Here is a 22990-nt window from a genome sequence, read left to right on the forward strand (position 1 = left end):
TCTCAGGGTAAACGTTTCCCAGTCTGCTCAGACTGCCCAGCCCTTGTCAGACATAAAACCAGATTTTGTGACTTCTCTTGCTTTTACACTACAAATGATTTAAGAAAAAAATCCTACCAATGGTAGATCCACAGTATTGATTTGTGTGTGAATTTTGACAGAGAAAACTTGACCTCAAACGGTGATGGTGTTTAGTGGCAATTAGGAACTAGACTTGTTTTGATGCTGATAGGAATCCATTTTCAACTCTTCAGATTGCCTCCCCTATCTGTATCCTACTATTGACTGTAGCTGCGAAGAAGGTTTTGAAATGCTAATATTAAAAAATCACAGCAACTTCTATGATGGCCAGACCAATCCTGGATCATTCACCATCTAGACAGCAATCTCAGCACCTGATCTTCCCATTATACCAGTCCCCATTACATATCCCTGAAGCAAAAGAGAGTCTTCTATGAGTACCGTCATGTTGTCCCTGGGCCTGAGAGGAGTTTGCTATAAAGACCTCACCAATGCCAAACCCTTCCTGTGCCCACACAGCCCATAAATCACTCATTATGTGTTAAGCAGCTGGCTTGCTGTGTCCACACTGCTGCTCTGTTGTGGTTTCCTTGTGCTTTCCCATCTGCCGCTTGGTCTCTCCTGTTGTCTCCAATCATACACTCTGATCACCAGCTTTCAGGATCAAGAGCTATGTTCTGGCTCTGTATTTGCATAAAGCACAGTACTGTGGAGTTTTAATCCATGACTGAGACTGCTAGGTGCTATCACAACAGCAACAACAACCATGTGAGGAAAAAAAAAATCATCAGTAGGTCCAATCTCACTGACCTCACTGTGTGGTTACTGGTTTGACTTAGATGTAGATGCCAGGGCCCTGACACCATGAAGTCTAGGCTTGCATGCCTCACTGGACAGAAATGATGCAAGCAGCCCTGCTTCAAGCTAAGCATTTATTAGACACTTTGCTAAACTGATGCCTAGTGCAAGAATACTGATTTCATGTATGCTGCTGGCCTAGTTCTGGGAAATAAAGTTACTTTGGGAATCACAGAATGCTTGTCAGACCACTCCAAAAGAAGACCAAAAGGGTTATGGTGTAATAGGTAGCTCTGACAGAGCTTATTAATCACATACTAGTTGATGCTATGTAGCAGCATCATGGAGACAAGGCATGACACTCACAGAGAACAGGACTAAGTCACCTTCAGTGTTTTCTGGTTAACAGACTGCATGGTTAACACAAACCATGTTTTCTTGCACAATGGTTACAAACTTGCTATAAATCCACAAGTCTCTGATTTCCAAGATAACAACACTTGTGTTAAAGGGGGACCTGGAAAGGAATCTAATTTGCTTTATCACTCAAGAGTCTGTTGTCTGCCAGTGCCAAACATCCCAGCAGGAAAATCCCAGGGAAAAGAAGCACTCTGCTGCTTTTAGAGTGGGCGAACATCCTCCTCGATTGCTCTGACAAAACACAAAGAAGGATGCAAGAGGCAGAGGATCCTATTCAGTTGCCTGCCCAGACAGCAGCATGGAAGGGAGCCAAGGCAGCAGGTAACTTCTGCTGCTGGCCCGGCAGCTGGGAGCGTCCTCTATTCTGGGGGTGTGCAAGGACTTTACTAGGGCATACAGACAGGCTGCAGGCTCTGAACTTTGAGGACACTTGGGCAGCATCTCTATACAAACTGATGCCTCTCTGTCCTCAAACTCCACCGACATCTTTCTGCCCTCTCTGCAGTCCAAGCTGCTTACTGATTGCCTGACTTTGCGTAGGACAGCAGGAACGACACTGCCAGCATTCCCCCTCTGCTCTTCCAATACTTGGGGTTTCACATGCACACAGCCATGCCAGCAGCTCTATGTTCTCATCAGGACCACAGTCTTGACTTCTGGGACAAATTCTGTCTTCAGTGGAAGTCTCAGTGCTGGATCCTTGTCTGGCTTATTACTCTGTCCCTTTCTTGCTTTCAAGTCTGTAACATGCTTCTATCAGTGAAAGAGCAGGCCCACAGTCACTATAAGACACTGTCAGCACAGAAAACCATTGTGCTCCGGACTACAAGAGCAGTGAACAGGCCCAACACTTGGCATTAAGTTCTCCTTAAACTACTTCTCCACAGTTTTACATGTTTTCCACTGATGGTCACAGACCAACTAAGAAAAAAACCATTCCAACTCTTCCCTCCCAAAACTCCTTCACAATCCAGGAGAAGGAAGAGAAAAAAGCTCATGAATGCAATCATAAAGCCAAAGGTCAGTAATGACTCCAGTCTGAATTACTTGTTGTCAGTGAAATTAAAGCTTAAAAGATTAAGATGCATGCAAGCTAACTGTATGACAGAACTAGGTTAAAAATAGATTACAAAAGTCCCAATCTCTTCAATGAACAATGTTCTACCTGGTTATTAAATCTCTGTTCAGTTTTCTTGTCTCAGCTCTTCACCATTTCTAACACCTATTTCTTAGGTGTATTTTCAGACTGAAATAAAACTGAGCGCACGTCAGCTGATAATTCTGAGAGGCATCCTCAGCTTACACAAGGGTTTGCCGTGACTTGGACAGAGGAGAGACTTCTGAATTTAATTTATTTCCTCAGGTCAAAGAATACCACTGGAACAGAAGGAGGCAGGTCAGACAGTCAAGGTAGTCCTTTTTTACTTCAGTATACTGAGGAATGACACCTGGCCACAATACACCCCTGTACAGAAGAAATAACTGGAAGAGCCTCTAAAAATACAAGAATGCCTCTGGCACAACCCAGTATTCACGGTCCCCTGCTCCACCCATAGCAGCCTGTCTTGTTCCGGTGAAAGGTGAAATAGAGAAACTAGAACTCAACTGAAAAACACAGCAGTTAAATGGTAATTAACAAACCAAGCTATGCAGAATAAAAATTACTGTTTAATGCTGGAGTGGCTTGCAGCTCAGGGTTATACTGCTCTCACTTAAGCACTTTTCACTAACCTCTTCTCATCCTTCATCCTCTCCTGCAACACTGAAAAAGGCTGCGGGTCAGTGCTGGGGGAGAACAGAGGAGGACTGGATGACATGCAGGAGAGAACAGCAGAGCTTCAAAAAAGAGAAGAATCTGCATGGGGGAATTTTCAAAACTGAACAAACTCTACTTGTGCTGGCTTGAACGAGAGCTGAATTAAGCAAGCATCGACTGCTTCCGAGAATCCCACATCCTTGCTGCCAAGGATGACGAGAGGGCAGTGGAAGGAGGGCAGAATTTGTGAAGCACAAACATGAGGTGAAAGAAGACAGGACAGAGCGACTGAGCCTTGAAGGGGACCCTGGGCTAAGGTCAATCTCCCCATAGGCAGTTGGTTTGCAATCATGGAAAAAGCCTAATACAATCCATCACAATGCAGGCGGCAGGCTCTATGCCTGTATCCCTTCCCTGCTATCTAGCACACATCCCCATGAAATGTTGCTGAACTTATGTTTGAAGGGCTGCATCTGCTACCATTTCATCTCTTGCAGCATTCTCTTACTTTTTTGTACCCTCTCTTTGCCAGTAGAAAGCAAAGCAGACACAGCAGCTAAATAAACAATGTGTTTATTATGTGGATTATGTGACTTCACTGTACAACTGAAAGAATATGCATGAGTGTCACAGGCATAGAGACAACTGAGGAAACAGCTACAGGCACATCCACCCTGCACTACAGCAGCATTTGGGGAGTGAGGACAGTTCTTAATATATTCCCATATACTAAAACCATCTATGGCTTAAAAATTGCACCTACTGCCTAGATGAAATAAGGCAAATCTTCCTTGGTGTGTGTGTGCATGTAAGAGATATTGCATGCTGCAATACTGCAACAGGATGGAAGAAGAAAGAAGGAAAAGTTTCTAAGGCTCACTGCCACAGCCAAGTGGGCTGCATTCAGCCACCCACAAGTGTAAACTTTATCTATCTCTCTAAATATGCCTTGGTTAGAGATTTCAAAATGCATCAGAGGTTGAGTTCTTTAGCTTCCAGGGCCCAGTTTAAGATATTTTAAAAATATCTGATTTTCAGAGTGTGGATGCTAGTTTAGAAAATCCCGTCTTCACAGGCAATTTTGGTTTGGCCATAAAAAACGCAGGCAGCCTGCATCGATTGTCACTTTTTGAAAACCAGTCCTCCTGTGCCAAGGATAAAGACTTCAGGAGATTTCATTGCTCACATCGGTGAAAAAAGTCAGAAACAAAAAAAAAAAAAAAAAAATATCCCTCTAGTCCAGAATCCTCACTGGTGATCCACCAAGTGTCATCAACCAAGTCACTTCCAGGCTATTGAAACACACAGTTTACTTTTCAGTAACAAACCATGGCAGGAATATTTTAAAAATAATCTAGGACTACCTTGGTTTTGAAATTAGTAAGAAGCCCACCAACTCTAACAGGTCCAATGGGTAAAGGTGTTTCTGACTTATACTGGATTTGAAACTTCTTCAAATTTTCAGTACTGTTTAAAAACAAACAAGGGAGACAAGCTGTTTATAATACTTAACACTAACAGAAATGTCTTTATGGTTGTTTAAAGCAATTTTGCTTGCTTGCCTTTGTTAATCCTTCCTTAGAGTTTGTAACACACACAACTTCAGCTCTGGGCTAGCGCACATCAGCCACATGGTTAATCTCCCCAATCTGCTGACATTATTCAAACCAATCCGTTTTCCAGCCCAACTTTGTCCTTTCTGGCTGGCCACAAAGGAAAAAGGAGTACAATACATTAAAGCTAATTTTCATGTACATCAGTTGGTTTTTAGTATGAGAGCAGCTCTTCAGGAGCATTACAACACTACCACAGTTACTTGGAAACCCTAAAGTGAGGCATAACAGCAAATGGTATAAACAAGTTGTGTGGCTTTTAGATATGCATCCTGCAAGCAGCTCAGTCTGCAGAAATGAGTTTGCCTGTAATTGCTTTCAGGACTGGGGCTCTAGCTACCAAGGTGATAAATTCCTTAAAATTTCAAAATTAAATACATAAATAAAGAAATGAAGTGGAAGCTTTTCTAATTACTGCCTTGCTTGAGGGCTTCTGGCAGGCTGCTCCCAAGCTACTTCAGACTGACTGCTAAGCATTAAGCACTTTTCCCCTTCACACAGCACCAGCTCCCAGCAGCATCTTCCTACATGAGCCAGGGCAAGAGACAGGCAGGGCTCAGCTGTGGACCAGCAAAACCTGAGTGGGAGGGTGGCCGAGATCTTCGTGGCTCTTTAACACCGATTTCCACATGCTCTGAGTGTGGATGGGGAAGCCTCCTACTCTGAAGGCAGAGGTGACAAGCGCGGTGGAAGTGTGTCAAATCACGATGCAGTGTAGCCTGTGACCTGCTGGGCGTCTGGAACAAGAAGAACACGTGGGCACAGAGGGGCTTCCCATTTTAGACTTGCCGTGCAGGGTAAGGGAAACCATGTTATAGGCCTGTTAATGACTTCAGAGATGTGCCCAGAAGGAAGCCTTTTGCAGTGGCTGCCTCAAGCAGGGCTGGTGGGGTCCTCCAGCTGCGGGTAGAGAAAGGGCAGGATGTGTCGCAAGTGCTCCAGTATGAACTGCCCGTGGGGTACACCAAGTCTGCAGCTGGCAGAGGAGATGAAAACAGCAGAAAATGTGATTGCCCTGGCTCTACAGCAGGCTCCTGTACCTCCAAAGGCATGGATAAAGTTAGCCAGGAGGAGTCAGGTCAAGGAGCCACAGAGCAGAGGAGTGGGGAGAGAAGGGTCTAGACCACTGTGGGACTGGGGGAAACTGGACCCTTGAGAGTGAGCTATGGGGTGGATCCATGATTGGGGGAAAAAAGTCTGTCTGGAGAAAGCTCTTCTCTCAAGCCTCAAGAAATGGGTAGGGGTGGGACTGGGACACAGATCACATGGAAAGAAACCTGCAGCGCTTGGGTACTTAGAAGGAACATCATCACACTAGCAAAAGCAAGCACATTTATTTAAAATAATAGCACATTTAAAAGCACATTTATTAGGAGATGAAGCAGTTAAGTCACTTGCTTAATTCGGGACAAGAACGGTCTCAGGGATGAAGCCAGGGCTCATGACAACAGAGGTGTTTTGTGTGTTCCCTTGCAGAAGGTGGAACATGAGGTGGGACCTAGGAGAAGAAAAGGGGCTCATGTGGCTAAAGCAGCTGAATGCTCCCGAGGAGAGTTGGGCTGTATAGCCACTTAAACCAAGGTCAGCTCAGCAAGGAAACGCTTGTGCAATGCTGAGGTGGAGCAGCATGAGCAGCATGTGGAGCCAGAGGGAGCTGTCCTCTGAACAAAGAACATGCCACAGGATGCTATACATTCAGGGGAAAAAATAGGCCCGTGCCAGCTCTAATTGGCCCCTAAAATGACAAGTTATTCTTTTGTATTTAATCTTTCTGTGCTTTGTTTCCTCATCTTTAAAACATCCCTTCATCTCACAGACGTTTGGGGAAAATTAATTAATTGTTCATCAACTGCTCAGATACAATAGCAATGAGATCGGCAGAAGTTCAAGAGGAAATTAATAATTCTGCCTCTGGAACAGGGCTTGAATAGAGCCTGGTAAATAAGGCAGAAGGGCACACACTGAACAATGAAGAGAAAACAAAATAATGAATAGCTGCTCATTAAGTGAGCAAAGTCCATTCTGTGTACTGAGGGAGGTAGGGATCCTGTGGAGAAACCAGCATGGGATCCTGTAATTAAAGACTGTACAATAATGCATACACCCCAGGGGGGCAAATTAAGGTTGCACAAGGAACCTTAACGCTGCTATTTTCTAACTTTTCAGTGTTTGACTTTCAACCTTAACAATGGTCTTTTAATGCAGTTTTTAGGTGTGTAGTGTCATATAGAGGTGTCAGCACCACACTTTCCTTCTCCAGTTCCAGCAGTGGGATGTCTATTCTGATTTATTCTGAGAAGTGTGCACTCACCAGCCACTAGAAAAATAATCAGAGTTGGTGTTCAAGTAAATGCATACCAGCTTTTCAGGGTTGTGAGTTTGTTTCTTTTTTTAAACAAGGTGCATGTAGCCAAACCCAGTATTTTCCTAAGCCAAAGAATAATACATCCAGCATAGCACATACGTACTACAACCTAATTTAAAAATAAAACATATCTTGTAGAGAGCTGGTCAGTATTCTTTAACTAAACCTTTAACCAGTCAGAAAAAAAAACAACCAAAAAAAAGACTTTCTCAAGATACTGAACAGTTCTGCAAAAATAGAGTGCTTATGGAAATGCTGCAGAAGTCCCTGAAGGTTTTAGTTCTGGATTTGTCAACCCACAGGCAATGCAGCACTCCCAAGCCCTTTGCCTCCAAGAAGCTGCCCCAACATCGCCAGCACAGAGACATTTCCTCCCCAGCTCCGAGCTGAGCAGCCCAGAAGGGGATGAAGCAGCCCAGCCACAGAGTTACAGCTTACTGAATGCTGCTGCTCACACTCTCTCCGTCCGTCTCCTGGACTGCTGCTATCTGCAAGCAACTCAGCTTCCGAACAGCAGCTAGCAGGACCCCAACATGCTACCACAACTGCAGCTGCAAATTGCCCTCATCAACACCTAAAAGCTCTGGCTGGAACACTGCTGCTACTGCTGGCAGGTGTTACAGGAAAGCAAGGGGGAGATCACCCCCATGCTGTCCCTTGCAGAAATCAGCAGTGAAATAATCTTGAAATTGTCTCCTCCCTGTCAGAGCCATCCCATGTGTAAAACAGAGAGGGAACAGAGTATCAACCCTCCCTTGTCCACCCTGGCAATCTGCAGCAGCCACCTCCTGACAGCAGAGCATTTAATGACAGGTTTTGATGATCATGAAGGCCACATGAGCATCATCAGTCACAGGCTTAATTCTCTGCTTCTCTCCTCCCACCTGACCAACCTGAAAGCCTTCCAGCCTCAAACTGAGATGCCTGAATGTCACTTTCCAGGGCAGGAGTCCCAGAAAACAGGTCTGTGTCCTGAGCAGCCTTGGGGAAGGCTCACAAGACAGCAAAGGTTGGCTGGTAAATCCCAGTCCATTGACTCACTGGTCTCATCTGAAAATCAGAGGACTCCACCTGCTGACTCCACAGGTCTGAACTCAAAAGAGAAAACCCTGCTCTAACTGAGCTGGAGCACAGCAAGCAGCTTAGACTGATGGCCTGCCTCCAGGCTCACCTGACCTATTACAAGGCAACTCAAAACTGAGATCCAGGTCCCCAGCAGAATTCAAATCCAACTACTAACCAAATTTAGCACCTATGTTAGTGCACCTGTAGCGACATTACTGCTAATAAACCCAAATTCCTAGTAATACTAACACAAAACAAAAAGATGAATCACACCAGTGAAAGTGAATTACTTTTTGGTGAAGGGTTGGGAGAGGGAAAAAATGAAAAGCACAAACCAAAACAGAGCTTCATCTAGAATATTGTAATTATTTAAATTGAGGTTTCTTATTTGCTCATGATTCCATGAAGTGACATCAATCATTCCAGTTCTCACCCACCCTCTGTGGATTAAACTGCAGCAAATAGATGTTAAGTGACTTGATGAAACCACATCCAAATCACTAGCAGAGTCAGGGAAAACAAAGTTGGGGAAAAACCAGTTGAAATCTCAATTCTTGGCTTGAGAGAGACTCATAGACCATGCTTAGGTTGACTTACAGCAGCCAATTCCCCCTTCGAGCTGAAGGCACTTACAAGAGCATTTCAGCTGTGTTACATCCTTCAGAAACAAACATCTTTTTTTGTCTGACCTGTAAATGGTCTCTCAGGATGACTGACATTCTCCCTCAACTCCCAATCTCTAGCAAGCCTTTTCCACTGAAAGCTGTGATTTGTAGTTAGTTTTTTAGCATGCAATCAATACTGTGGAGAGTAAAAATCAGAAGAATTAGTTCCTCTGCCATTGTGCTAAACAGTTAATCATCTTCATTTGCTTGAAAAAAGCAATCTGAGTAAAAAGTCCTACTGATTACAGGAGAACACCTCTGGGGAACACAGATCCATGCCCTGGGAAAGCTTTGGTCATTAAAAATTGGCCTGAATCAATTGGACTTCTATAGTAAAGAGCAGAACCACAAACATACTGAGCATGTGTACCTTCCAGCTGCATGTTCCCATGCAAATCAAGGGAGCTTAGGTGGCTAAAAAGTACCACCGTGGGCTCTTCTTGAAGCCTCTTCACAGTGAAAATGTTCACCTTCATCCCAAAAAAGTTCATTGCTAATGCAAATAAAGCTGGATTACAAACTTGCCCAGGAAAGCCCAATATCTCTGCATGCTTCCTCATACTGATGACGTTATACCGGCCCCTTCTCTTAAGTTCTTCTTCCTAAGCTAGTTATCCTATTGCCCTGTATTGAAAATGTTATCCTGCTTCTCCTCTTTACAAATAAGTCTGCACAGTAACATTTCAAAGAACATTTTATGAGATTGTAAAAATATGGGGCATGTTAGCAAGTGCTAAGATGAATGCAGGTTCAGATATTTAATTATACAGTCAATCATATCTGCAATTCATACAGCAGCTCAGATCTCACAACTTAATTACTTTAATTTCAGATGAATAGCTTGTGTTGTCATAAGCAGTTTGACACACTGGAAAACAGTCAGAAATTATACTAGGAATGGATAGCCTTACTGCTAGTGAGGAAAAAAGTTGGAGGATCCTTGGAAGTATTCAAAACCTGACTGGACAAGGCTCTCAGCAACCTGATCCAACTTTGAAATCAGCCCTGCTTTGAGTTGAGGGTATTGGGGTGGTGAGGGCTTTGGATCAGAGACTTCCAGAGGTCCTTTCCTCATAAACCATTCTGTGATTCTGGATATAAATAATGAGATAAACTACAAGCTAAGACTGTATCTTTCTCATACAACTTCATAAGTCATCCCAGTCACCAACAACATTGTGCTGGCTCAACACACGTATCTCAAACTATCTTGCACAAAGGCAGCATCTTTTGTGATGCTCCAGAAGTGTCATCATTCTATCAGAGGCATCTTGCATGGCTCACTGAAGTTCTTTTTTACCAGACGGGCACAGACATTTCCTGGCTCCTTTGGTCTAAAAGAACCAGATACAAACGCCACAATGCATTTTTCAATAGCTATCAAGAGGAGGTGTTAAATAACCAACTTTTATTCCTTTGACCACCCACATATCTTGGGCAGCTTAAAACGCCTGAATTGGCATTTGCTGTTCTGCTTTTCATTTCAAAAATGCAAGAGGAATAGTGTAGGGCCCTATTAAAAATAACAAAGCCAGAGAAATTTGTGGCAAGGTTGTGAACCTGGCAGCTGATTTCACAGTACAGCCAAGGCACAGGATGAAGCAAGAACTGTTAGGAATCATTAAATGCTCTTACCTGTCCTGCAAAAAGCCCACACACGCCAATAATACAGAGAATGTTAAATACAGCCGAGCCTACGATGGTTCCAACGCCTACGTCTCCTTTTGTGATAAAAACACCTGAAAAACAAGTTCAAGGCAAGCTGTGTAAATTGGAAAGAACACAAAAAATTGCAGACCTTACACCCCTTTAATGAATCTAAAGGCATGTACCTTTTCTGCCACTTTTTCTCCTATTTAACGGGGGAACTGCAGAGAAAGGAACTAGGGTGAATAAAGGTGGCAGAACTTGCTTTCTGAGGGGACCTTGACAGATTGTCTAATGAAAACCAAATACCTTAGATATGTCTAAGTCACCAACCTCTTGGTCTTGTGATACAGCATTATGGCAATACACACCATAAAAAACAGTAAGCTCCATGGGAGCAGCTGGTCGAACACAAATCTGCAGGAAACTATCTCCCATAAGACATCCCCTCACAGGTACTCTGCTCTTCCCCATATCCCCATCCCTACCGGCTTCAACAGACAAGAAGAAGCTTGAGCTGGAGCTGGTTCGGGGCTGCCTGGCCAGTAGCTACTTGCAAGCTGAATGATGCCTCTCAGGATGAGTTATGGAGCTACGTTACAAGCTCCTTTCAGAGCTCTTCTGTCAAATTTGGTTAAAATTGGCCAATGAGGTTAATGGTGAGGGAGATGAACTGACACATGCATTATGGTACCACACAGAATTCTTTCCTTAGGAAGTCAGTCTAAAAATAACACTCCATCTCCTACTAGCTGTCAGTCTGTTTAAATTCACCACTTGCTTTCAAGGTTCAAACAGTGTTTATCCGGCCAGCGTAGTTTAGATATTTTTCTGCACTTTATCCTTTTCTCCAAAACATGTTATACAGAAGCAGTCACCCATCAAGTGACACTCCATACTTGGTGGATTACACCACAGCAAGATAATGACCTGACTGTTAGGGCTTCTCTAAGCTGCTTGAAGGAATCTGGTTTTATTTTCACCCTGCTACTGCACTATCCTGAACTGGAATACAACCCTAACTTGGTCCAATTTAAGTTCCTACATTTCAAGGCTTTGCTTGTGTAATCAGACCTCTCTGCAGAGTATGTAGCTTTGTGTGAATTAATTTGTGCTCTGCATCTGATAGCTGTGACTGAAATGGAAATATCTTCTACAGAAACTATTTAAGCCGACAATAATTCTCCTCGGTGATGGAAATCCCTCCTTAACCTCCCAACCGCTGCTCTGGTGATCATCTACCAATAGAGATGTGGATGTGTAAAACTGCAAGAAAACTTTCCCCTTGAGCCAGATAGCATACATACAGTATCATTTTATAACAGCTGACTCAAGGCTGTTGAAGGACCACACGAGTTTCCCGGGTTTCACACACTTAAGGACTGCTGAATCCCTTGATCACACTTCCCATAAGCAGAGAGTTGCTTTGGTAGTGTGATGCTCTGACCAACTGGTTGCTGTGAGAAAGCATTCCAAATCCTCTTCTCCTCCTCACTCTGGCTTTCCCAGAGGGAAGTGGTGTTAGAAGACTAACCAGAGTGGAGGTGATGGCAGAGAACCTGCAGCTGGGGACACAGAGAGTTCACCTGGGTACCAACGCAGGAGGCTGGAGGTGCATCCTTTCACGCTGCGTCCTGGAGAAGGTGCAGCAGGTAGCGCAGGAGGCGGATAGGAGGGGAGAAGGCTGCACATGCAGAGCTCAGCGCTGTGCAGTTTGGCTGTGCTATAGCAAGGTAGATTAAGGGACAGTTAAGGTGAACTGCCTACCAGCCCTGATATGACAGGGTCAGATCAAACTACTTCCAAGGCAGACCTGCTGTGGGATAATGGCACTTTCAGAGCCACTTCATCTAGTGAGGATTCCCCACAATTAGTCCTATGTATGCCCACGAGGGAAGGGCCAGGTATTATAATTAATGTTACAGGCACTTAGCAATCCCATTTCAACTCTGAAAAATAGCCAGGGAAATGCAGAGGTTTCAAGAAGCAGCAGCAGGTTAGTTACCTATGACAGATGTAAACAACTCAGGAGCAGAGCTTCCCGCTGCCATGAAAGTTGCCCCAGCCACATCTTCGCTAAGATGCAAGCGCTGCAGAAAAACACATCAGAGTCATTGATTACAACACTGAGAGGCTGAAGGAATTAAACTAGAAACGTTAAACTGTCTGCCAAGAGTGGGGAACTACTGATATGTATAAAGTTTTATGTTAATAAAATTTAAGTATAGGGGGAAAAGTCATCACGGGCATTGGCTACTTAAGTTAGCATCCCCTTGTAGAGAAGGCAGGTTGTGGCTGTGATACCCTTTACAGAGGAGAGAAAGAGCAGTACTCTGGACAACAGCAAGGCAGTTTCACCAGTCACGGCTCTTTGTCTCCTCCACGACCCCAACAATACACACCTTACTTTGTCTACTTTGGCCTGTAAAGGGTAGGGCTGGAGCTCCGGCTTGGTTCACCCTCACTTGCCTTCCTTGGTACCACTTTAGCCTTGGACATTTAACCTTACCCCCTTTCACTTGGATCACCATCGAAGATACTTACCTACTACAGCCTTCCCCTAGCAGCGCTCAGGGACTATCTAAAATAGGGGTTTCTGGAAGGGAAAGGACCCACTACTCCATGAAAACTTCATTGGCATATGCTGTTTCCAAAGATTTACTTGGTTAATTACTTCCTTTATGTTTTCTGCATTCCCACTGCTCCATCTGCACAAGTCACTGTTCAGAAACGCGACAAGGCTGTTAAAGACCACATGCCTTGCTGGCACCTTCCACGGTTTAATGAGTAGCTAAAAAAAGCCACCCCCTACCATACAGCCATAAACTGCTGAGCTGTTACTACACAAAGCTGGCTTGCTTGCACACGTGTGAGTCAGTGGCTGCCATTGTACACGCAAGGGGAAGACAGCTGAGGATGGTGGGGATGTTTCCCCAACAGAACTGGCTGTTTGAAGCAGCACACCCAGCCTGGTAGGACGGAGAAAGCCTTCCTCTCCCCTCTTCGTCTGTAGTGGTGCAGGGTTTCTCTACAACTTTACTGTTACCAAAGTACATTTGCACAGAGACAAGACTGCAGCAATCCTCCCAACAACCTTATCTGAATAGAAGATCCCACAAAGGATATTCTAGGCTCATAAGAGAAAGTAACTCTATCTGCTGACCATACACACATAAAAAATTTTGTACATGTGTTACGGGGACAAGGTAAAAAGGAAAAGATGTGCCCTCATCAGGAATGCTTTTTAAGCAGGAGACCACAGCATCACTGTGCTGTTATAAAAGCTTGTAGAACCTGATTAAACATAGCTTTATGGAAAATTATTTTAAATAGGATTAAAACTATTGTAGAAGGTCATAGGACCAGAAGTAGATCCCCAAAGGCCAGCTTCTTCTGCAGGATCCTCTATGGAAATATAGAGACAGTCATACTACAGTACTTGGTCTGCAACTCGATGGTGTCTTTTGAAAGAGGAGACCATCAGCCAAGGAAACCAGCTGTGCTGACTTTTGGTGGGGATGGTTTAATTTAAAGGTATAGTAGGTTCCCTTTAGGACAGGTCCTAGATAATTTATTGCAATGCATATGACGATTTAGTTAATACAACAGAGCAGAAAATACAGCATACTATGTAGGAGGCAAAAATGCATTCTCTGGTATTTGCAGACAAATGTTTGCAATTGACATATGACATTAGTTGCGCCATGTAAACACTCTAACACCAATAACAGAGAGTAGCTGGGAAAACGCAAGTACAAACTGTTTTAGAAAACAAATTAAAATCAGGGCTTTATTGTAAGTACATCTGAACTAAGACAGAATGTGAATGTCTACCATGACAAGTGTTCTGGAACAAATTCTCATCTCAACACACACATTTGGGAGCACAAATGCCTTGTTGGTCTAACTCAACAACCACTTTCCAAACTAGATGACGCTAAGCCAGAAAAGGGCATTTATTTTAGAATTAGCGCATCTAAACTGTGAGCAACTGTATAATAACTACTGGCTGATCTCCAAGACCACAAAAGCCTTCAGGCAGGAGGTCTGAATTCTTTTGTGCTGGATATGACAGTAGGTGGTAGTCAGATTACTGATGGTAGACCTTAGGTCAGGAGCAAGTCATTCCCATTTACGGTCGTTTGCATGCAAAGCGCAATAAATGTACTGCATTACAACCTCTCAGATGCAAGTTCCTGTCAAGGGACTCTCTCCCCCCTCCCTCTCTCTCGTGATTACTTTTTGTGAGTTAACAAGTGAACACCCTTGAAAACATCCCAGGTCTTGTCTCATCAGGTGTGGAGGAGGACTCAGGTGATCTTGTTCCTCACAAAGCAGCCCTGGCTCTCCAAGTCAACCTACTCATTTCATGGGGTCTTTATGTGAGGAAAGTATTGGTTGGTGTGAGCACTTGCTGTCATCAGGCAGTGACAAAAGCTTCCCTTTCCTAGAAAAATAGTCAAGAGTGGATTGCAGTGCCTAGGAAAATAGTCAAGAGTAGATACCAAAAGCTGCAGAGGCCTTTGCGAAGTGACTCGAGCCTTTTCCCATGCATTCTTAAGTGCTAACATCAAGGACAAACCACGAAAAGCTGGATGTTTTGAAGACAAGCCATTCTGGACTGAGAAAACCAAAAGTAGTTGGATCAGGAAACAGGAATGGGTAGTTCTTTTGCTATCATGTAATTACAAAACTGCTTAATTATGCATAAAATAAATAAAAGGACTTGAATGCTCCCAAAGGCCACCTATGGGGTTAGAAAAAACTTTTTTTAGAGAGAATCAAGTAGGAGCAACAAGAACAGTAAAAATCTGATCCATTTATGATGCATTTTGATTATCTCCGATGACACAGTATCTTTCTTCTGGACAGTAACTTCTCAATACAAGTACGCTAGATCTAATGTTCTGTTGCTAAGTTTTCTCTTTCACACACAACTGAGTAAAACTTATTATCAACTTGTTTTATTGGTGGTGTTGGGTAACACAACAGCTCAGAACCATTAAAGCACGTGAGGAGTTGTTATGTACTACTGAGAAGACAAGAACCAAAAAGCAAAGATCTAGTCAAGTGAAAGTGGCCTTCTAGGACCCAGGGGCTTGTAAATACTATGTTAAAATCACACATGTAGGGTGTTTGGTTTTTAGACATCAGATGTGTTTGGGTTTGCACAGACATCTGAGAATTTGTCAGAAGAACAAATGGCACCATAATTCTGAGACTTTTACCTCTATAATCAACCTTCCAGAGCAGACAGAAAGATGCACAGATCCTGCACCTGTCAAAAGCTAATGACAGTAAAAGGAGCGTGACTTCTCCAGTCTGTGAGCCTCTTGTTTATAACTAAGTTTACCACCAGTAAAGTTAGAAACCATGAACACTGTGCATGGTGTTTCCTACCATAATTTGTAAATACAGCCGAGGACCAACATTTCTACTGACCAGTTTTCTACTGACCAGTGCAGGAAACAGAGGTGTGGAGAAGCGATGGAGCTTGTCTGAGGTCACTCAGGAAGGTCATGGTGGAGCTGTAACAGGAGCTAGCGCTCCACAGACCCAGATCAGACCTCTGTGCCATCAGCAAAGACAGTAATCAAAATACACTTGTAGATAGGATTTAACGAGTGCTCAGTCAAGAGAAATAATAATCTTCCTCAATATCCTGGCTCCACCTGCATCCCTTTGGGTGGCAGGCCTGTCCTCGTGCATACTGACGGCACCTCAAAATACAAGCCTGTCCTGGATACTACTTACTCACAGCTCAGGTTTTATTCATCTACAGTAGCCTGAGCCAGCTGCCTAGACCCATGTTTCCCAGCAGGATTCCCTTGCTCAGGAGAAGGAAGGCAGGGACAGGAGACATTACAGTGGGGGTCTGCTACAGGTCACCCGACCAGGAAGACTGAGCAGATGAGGCCTTCTATAGACAGATAGGAGTAGCCTGATGTTCACAAGCCCTGGTCCTCATGGGTGACTACAATCACCCCGATATCTGTTGGAGAGACAACACAGCAGTGCATCCAGGGGGTTCCTGGAATGCCTTGATGATAACTTCCTTCTCCAAGTGATAGAGGAGCCAACGAGGAGAGGTGCTATGTTGGACCTTGTTCTCACCAACAAGGAAGGGCTGGTGGGGAGTGTGAAGCTCAAGGGCAGCCTTGGCTGCAGTGACCGTGAAGTTCAAGATTCTTAGGGCAGCAAAGAGGGCGCACAGCAAGCTCTCTACCCTGGACTTCAGGAGAGCAGACTTTGGGCTCTTCAGGGATCTGCTTGTTAGAGTAGCACGGGATAAAGCCCTGGAGGGAAGAGGAGCCCGAGAAAGCTGGTTAATATTCAAGGATCACCTCCTCCAAGCTCAGGAGCAAGGCATCCCGACAAAGAAGAACTAATGTAAGAACGCCTGCATGGATCAACAAGGAGCTCCTGAACAAGCTCAAACATAAAAAGGAAGCCTGCAGAGGGTGGAAGCAAGGACAGGTAGCCTGGGAGGGATACAGAGAAAGTGTCCAAGCAGCCAGGGATCAGGTTAGGAAGGCCAAAGCCCTAATAGAATGAAATCTGGCCAGGGATGTCAAGGACAACAAGAAAAGCTTCTGGAGGTAGGTGATGAAAGGAAGACTAGGGAAAATGTGGGCCCTCTCCAGAAGGTTACAGGAGACCTGTTACCTGGAATATGGAGAAGGTGGAGGTACTCAATGACTTTTTTGCCTCAGTCTTCACTGGCAAGGGCTCCAGCCACATTGCCCAAGATGCAGAAGGCAAAGGCAGGGACTGGGAGAAGGGAGAACTGTTCGCTGCTGGAGAAGATCAAGTTCAAGACCATCTAAGGAACCTGAAGGTGCACAAGTCCATGGGACCTGATGAGATGCATCTGCAGGTCCTGAGGGAACTGGTGGATGAAGTGTCTAAGCCACTACCCATCATATTTGAGAAGCTGTGGCAATCTGGTGAAGTTCCCACTGACTGGAAAAGGGGAAACACAGCCATTTTAAAAAATGTAAATAAAGAGGACCCGGGGAACTACAGGCCAGTCAGCCTCACCTCTGTGCCTGGCAAGATCATGGGGTGGATTCTCCTGAAAACTCTGCCAGAGCATATGGAAAATAAGGAGGAGATAAGTGACAGCCAACATGGCTTCACTAAAGGCAAATCATGCCTGACAATTTTGGTGGCCTTCTACAACAGGGTTACAGCATTGGTGGATAAGCGAACAGCAACTGACATCATCTACCTGGATTTGTGCAAAGTATTTGACACTGTACAACACAACATCCTTGTCCTAAATTGGAGAGACATGGATTTGACGGATGGACCACTCACAGAATCACAGAATCATCAAAGTTGGAAAAAGACGTTGAAGATCATCCAGTCCAACCATTAACCTAACACTAACCGTTCTCAACTACACCAGATCCGTCAGCGCTATATCAGCCCAACTCTTAAACATCTCCAGGGATGGGGACTCCGCCACCTCCCTGGGCAGCCCATTCCAATGCCTAACAACCCGTTCTGGAAAAGAAATACTTCCTAATATCCAGCCTAAACCTTCCCTGGCGCAACTTGAGGCCATTACCTCTTGTCCTATCGCTTGTTACTTCATTAAAGAGACTCATCCCCAGCTCTCTGCAACCTCCTTTCAGGTAGTTGTAGAGGGCAATGAGGTCTCCCCTCAGTCTCCTCTTCTCCAAACTAAACAACCCCAGTTCCCTCAGCCGCTCCTCGTACGACATGTGCTCCAGACCCTTCACCAGCTTCGTTGCCCTTCTCTGGACACGCTCGAGTCATTCAATGTCCTTTTTGTAGCGAGGGTCCCAAAACTGAACCCAGTCATCGAGGTGCAGCCTCACCAGTGCTGAGTACAGGGGTAAGATCACTTCCCTGTCCCTGCTGGCCACGCTATTTCTGATACAAGCCAGGATGCCATTGGCCTTTCCTGACCTCCTGGGCACACCGCTGGCTCATGTTCAGCCAGCTGTCAATCAATACCCGCAGGTCCCTCTCTGACTGGCAGCTCTCCAGCCACTCCTCCCCAAGCCTGTAGCGCTGCTGGGGGTTGTTGTGGCCCAAGTGCAGCACCCGGCATTTGGCCTTATTGAAACTCCTACAGTTGGCCTTAGCCCATCACTCCAGCCTGTCCAGGTCTCTCTGCAGAGCCTCCCTACCCTCGAGCAGATCAACACTCCCACCCAACTTGGTGTCATCTGCAAACTTACTGAGGGTGCACTCGATCCCCTCGTCTAGATCATCAATAAAGATGTTAAACAGGAGTGGCCCCAAAACCGAGCCCTGGGGGACACCACTCGTGACTGGCTGCCAACTGGACTTAACTGCATTAACCAGAACTCTTTGGGCCCAGCCATCCAACCAGTTTTTTACCCAGCAAAGCGTGTGCCCATCCAAGCCACGAGCAGCCAGTTTCACCAGGAGAATGCTGTGGGAGACAGTGTCAAAGGCCTTATCCACTCGGTGGATAAGGAATTGGCTGGATGGTCAGAAATAGTTGTGGTCAATGGCTCAATGTCCACGTGGAGAGTGGTGACAAGTGGCGTTCCTCAGGGGTCGGTGCTGGGACCAGTGCTATTTAACATCTTTGTTGGTGACATGGACAGTGGAATTGAGCGCACCCTCAGCAAGTCTGTCCATGACACCAAGCTGTGTGGTGTGGTCAACACGCTGGAGGGAAGGGATCCATCCAGAGGGACCTGGACAGGCTTGAGAGGTGAGCCCATGCAAACCTCATGAAGTTCAACAAGGCCAAGTGCAAGGTCCTGCACATGGGTCGAGGCAATCCCAAGCACAAATACAGGCTGGGTGATGAGTGGATTGAGAGCAGCCCTGCGGAGAAGGACTTGGGGGCACTAGTGGATGGAAAACTGACTATGAGCCAGCAATGTGCACTTGCAGCCCAGAAAGCCAACCGTATCCTGGGCTGCATCAGAAGTGTGGCCACTAGGTCAAGGGAGGTGATTCCGGCCCCTCTGCTCCACTCTCGTGAGACCCCATCTGCAGTGCTGTGTTCAGCTCTGGGGCCCCCAGCATGAGAAGGACACGGACCTGCTCAAGCAGGTCCAAAGCAGGCCACAAAGATGATCAGGGGGCTGGAGCACCTCCCTTCTGAGGACAGGCTGAGGGAGTTGGGGTTGTTCAGCCCAGAGAAGAGAAGGCTTCAGCGAGACCTTATAGCGGCCTTCCAGTACTTAAAGGGGGCTACAGGAAAGATGGGGAGGGACATTTTATCAGGATTGTAGGGACAGGACAAGGGGTAATGGTTTTAAACTGACAGATTTAGATTAGATATAAGGAAGAAATTCTTTACTGTGAGGCTGGTGAGACACTGGAACAAGTTGCATGGAGAAGTTGTGGCTGCCCCCTCCCTGGCAGTGTTCAAGGCCAGGTTGGACGGGGCTTTGAGCAGCCTGGTCTACTGGAAGGTGTCCCTGCTTATGGGGATCTTTAAGATCCCTTCTAACCCAACTCATTCTATGACTGTATGAAAAGTATTATAACTTACTCAGCATGTTTACATCTCCAGCATCTCCCATCCCCACTTCCACATCAACGTTTTGGTCCCCTCCCCCTGAACCTTGCAGTGGCTTTTCCTAGATTCAGTCCTAGAGAGTGCAGCCTTGTGTTGTCACCCTTCACTTACCTGAATACTTATGCACCAAAACAGTGGTATTTCCTGGGGACTATTTTTTGATGATGCAAAAAAGGCTTCTATGGCAGGGTGCTGAACTACAAACATCAAGTTAGTTTAGAGACAACGTCGATCAGAGCTGTCAGCCCAAATGACTTCTATCATCTCTCACAGCTCCTCCCAGGGCCAGGCACAGCCTGTGCCCTGATGAGTGGCACTTATTGCCAGGCGGATGGGTGGGTGGTTCCTCCAGCTGAGAGAGATGTCTAACTGGCACGACCAAACTGTATTTTCTATTTGCAAATATTTTAGTGCCTGAGATTGATATCGGAGAGGGCTCACAGTCACTTTGGGCACATGGTCGGTGTTCACCCTGTAGCTGTCCAAGCTGATTTAGGCTAAAATGTACTCGTCTTCTAAAATTTCAGTATGGCAACCTTAGCAAAAGAGGGACAGAGTCCCTTGCAACTGCTGGAAGTGTTCAAGAGCTTCTTTACAGCTGAGCTAGCTGTCCCTGCTGCTTTACAACTTATACCATCACAATGCAAGATATGAAACTCATGACTTTGAAGGTAAGGTACAAGATCTGTGATTTCTACTGTGGCAAATCACCAGAGGTTTTAATTTATATCAGCTAAGGTTAGGGCCTAGTGTTTTTGAAGACGTATCTGGAAAGGCACACAAACACAAGGCAACAGCAACTATCACAGCATGAAGGGCTGCAGCACCTGGAGAGCCATCAGCCTGTGAACTCTTGTAGTGGGCACTGCACAAGCAAAGCTGAAAGGCCCCAGGAAGCAAATGCACTGTACATCTGCAGCATCCTGAACCTAAACTAAGACTTCATTTCTAGCCAAAGTCCAAGCAGCCAAACCCAGCTCTGGCGTGGGTCTGTGCAGGGCAGTCCTGCTCTGGCCAGGCAGCATTCCCTGCCAGGGGCTGCACCGGGAGCTGGTAAGCCCTGGCACGAACACACCAGCAGCGTGCAGGTTCTCACTGGCCAGGCAGCGGGAGCAGGAGGCAGGTGCAGCTCCCAGGTTCCATGGAGACAGGACCACACACAGGGGCAGGATCCAGCTCTCAGGCAGCTGGCTGAGCTTGGCATCTCTCCCTCCCCTGGGTGCTTTTTTGGTTTTGTTTTGGCTTTTTAAATACCAACACATTTAAACTCTCTTGTGCATTTTTTGTTTTCCCAGCCTGATGCTTGAGAGGTTTGTAAGTTCTAAGTTAATGGTATATAAAACTCAGAAACACCCCATGGATCAATATCCCCATGTAAAAGTCAAGAAATAAAACATTATCATCATCCAAGTCCCAAGAGAGCCAACTGACATGCCTGAAGCCATGACTGAACCAAAGTGCTGTTCCTCACAAGGGCAACGAACAATGTCGCAACTCCCTCGCAGTCTCTGACAGCTGGATCCTACCTGAAGGGCAGAGTTTCTCAGCTGGAGAGGCGGGAGCAAAGCAGCGGTGAGCGGCAGAGCACACGATGAGCTAACAGAATCTGCTGGGCTTACTACCTGGAAACCCACGCTGCAGCTAGCACCACTGGGGAGCCTGTAGCATGGGGCTGATTTGGGAATCACTGCTCTAGAGAACGTGTTTTTCACTATGTTAAAAATTGCCTCCATTTTTAAGAAGTGGCACGATGCATATATAGGAATTGTTATTCAAGAGGTGACTGCTAGTTTGAAGAGGGAGCATCAGCCAAGTTTACCCACCAGCAGACTCCCAGCCCATCTCCTGCGAGTGAGAACATGAAGCTGAGCCAATGCACACATGCAGTGTTGAGCAACTAAACAAGAAGCATGGAGAATGCTCTAAGACAATAGTAAATACACTATCATCACGTTCTGAGGCTCTCACGGAGAACTGCTGCTAAAGCAGTACACAAGCTTAAGTAACATCTTCTAATACTTACTTCGCAAATCTTTTCCAACGAAGGGACAAAGAAATCATCACAGACAATTGCCAAGGCATAAAACATATACACGGCCTGCAAAAGAAAAGAGAAAATGTTGAGTCTGGAGATTGTCAAGCAGGAGTGAACTGCAGTGTCCCAACTCATCTTAGGTTTGTTTTGGTATGTACTTTTTAAAAAAATAAAATGCTCTTGCAAGAAGAATTCATGAGGTTGTGTGGGATTTAATAGAAAGATCATTAAGTATTTATCCAAAAGTTCTTACAAGCTATCAAAAGCTGCCAACATTTTATCATCACCATAAAGACTTTTTTTTTTTTAATTCTCTGGGTATTCCTAAGCCCCACTTAAATATTTTTGCCTTCCTATTTTCCCCCTGTTGCACAGCACAAGGCTTTTTATGATTGCATTCTGTGAAAATCTAAACCCTAGAGGAGTAATTTTTGAAATACTAGTGTTTTGAAAAGGGGGAAAGGAGGTTGTTTTCTGTGACTGAAGTGCCCTGCCGTGTCATCTGGGGTCCCAGTGATAATTCTTGCTAAACTCCACATAGGAACAACTTCCAAATGACTGAAACCCAAGGGGGAACATGAGCCTTGAAAGGACACCTAGCAAATCAACTCTTCAATTTCATGCAAGCAGCATTTCATCTGTATTTCTGCATTATTAAAGAGAAAGCCATTTCTGTATTATTAAACAGAACATGCTAGGGCCTAATCTCTGCCCCGACAGGCACAGCATGGCTTACATCCATGCAATTAGGCTCGTGTCCTTCCCAAGGAGGGTAACCTGGTCCATATTGGCTCCTGTCCTCCCCAGGGAGGGTAATCTGCTCCATATTGCCCAGAAGGAAGGATCTCTACCCTTTCCTTTGACTGACATCCTGGCACTGGATAGGAAAATGTTTGTTGGCATAGGGGAAAACCCTGTGAAAAGCGTGCCAGCTACCTAACAGAGCACACCATCACAGCCAGGCTTGTGCCCGTGTCCCAGCCCGCTCTAGTTTACTGGCATAGACTTATCCAAGGCCACCCTTACACAAACTTAGACCTGTGGTAAAGGAACACAGTCAGAAATAC

The 22990-nt window shown here is 45.4% G+C and overlaps 1 protein-coding gene across 3 annotated transcripts in view; it reads right to left on the reverse strand.

Moving 5' to 3' along the window:
- The window catches only part of LOC141920567 (sodium/potassium/calcium exchanger 3), a 282625-nt gene that overhangs the window by 147641 nt on the left and 111994 nt on the right, over positions 1-22990 (reverse strand). For all 3 annotated transcript variants that reach the window (XM_074817520.1, XM_074817519.1, XM_074817527.1), the window contains 3 exons: positions 21912-21986; positions 12356-12440; positions 10339-10442 (listed from right to left, as the gene is read on the reverse strand). In XM_074817520.1, the coding sequence (XP_074673621.1) occupies positions 10339-10442; positions 12356-12440; positions 21912-21977 (255 nt within the window). In that variant the 5' untranslated portion in view covers positions 21978-21986. The remainder of the gene's footprint in view (positions 1-10338; positions 10443-12355; positions 12441-21911; positions 21987-22990) is intronic.

Source organism: Strix aluco, chromosome 3 (genome assembly GCF_031877795.1).
Source record: "Strix aluco isolate bStrAlu1 chromosome 3, bStrAlu1.hap1, whole genome shotgun sequence".
NCBI classification, from domain to species: Eukaryota; Metazoa; Chordata; class Aves; order Strigiformes; family Strigidae; genus Strix; species Strix aluco.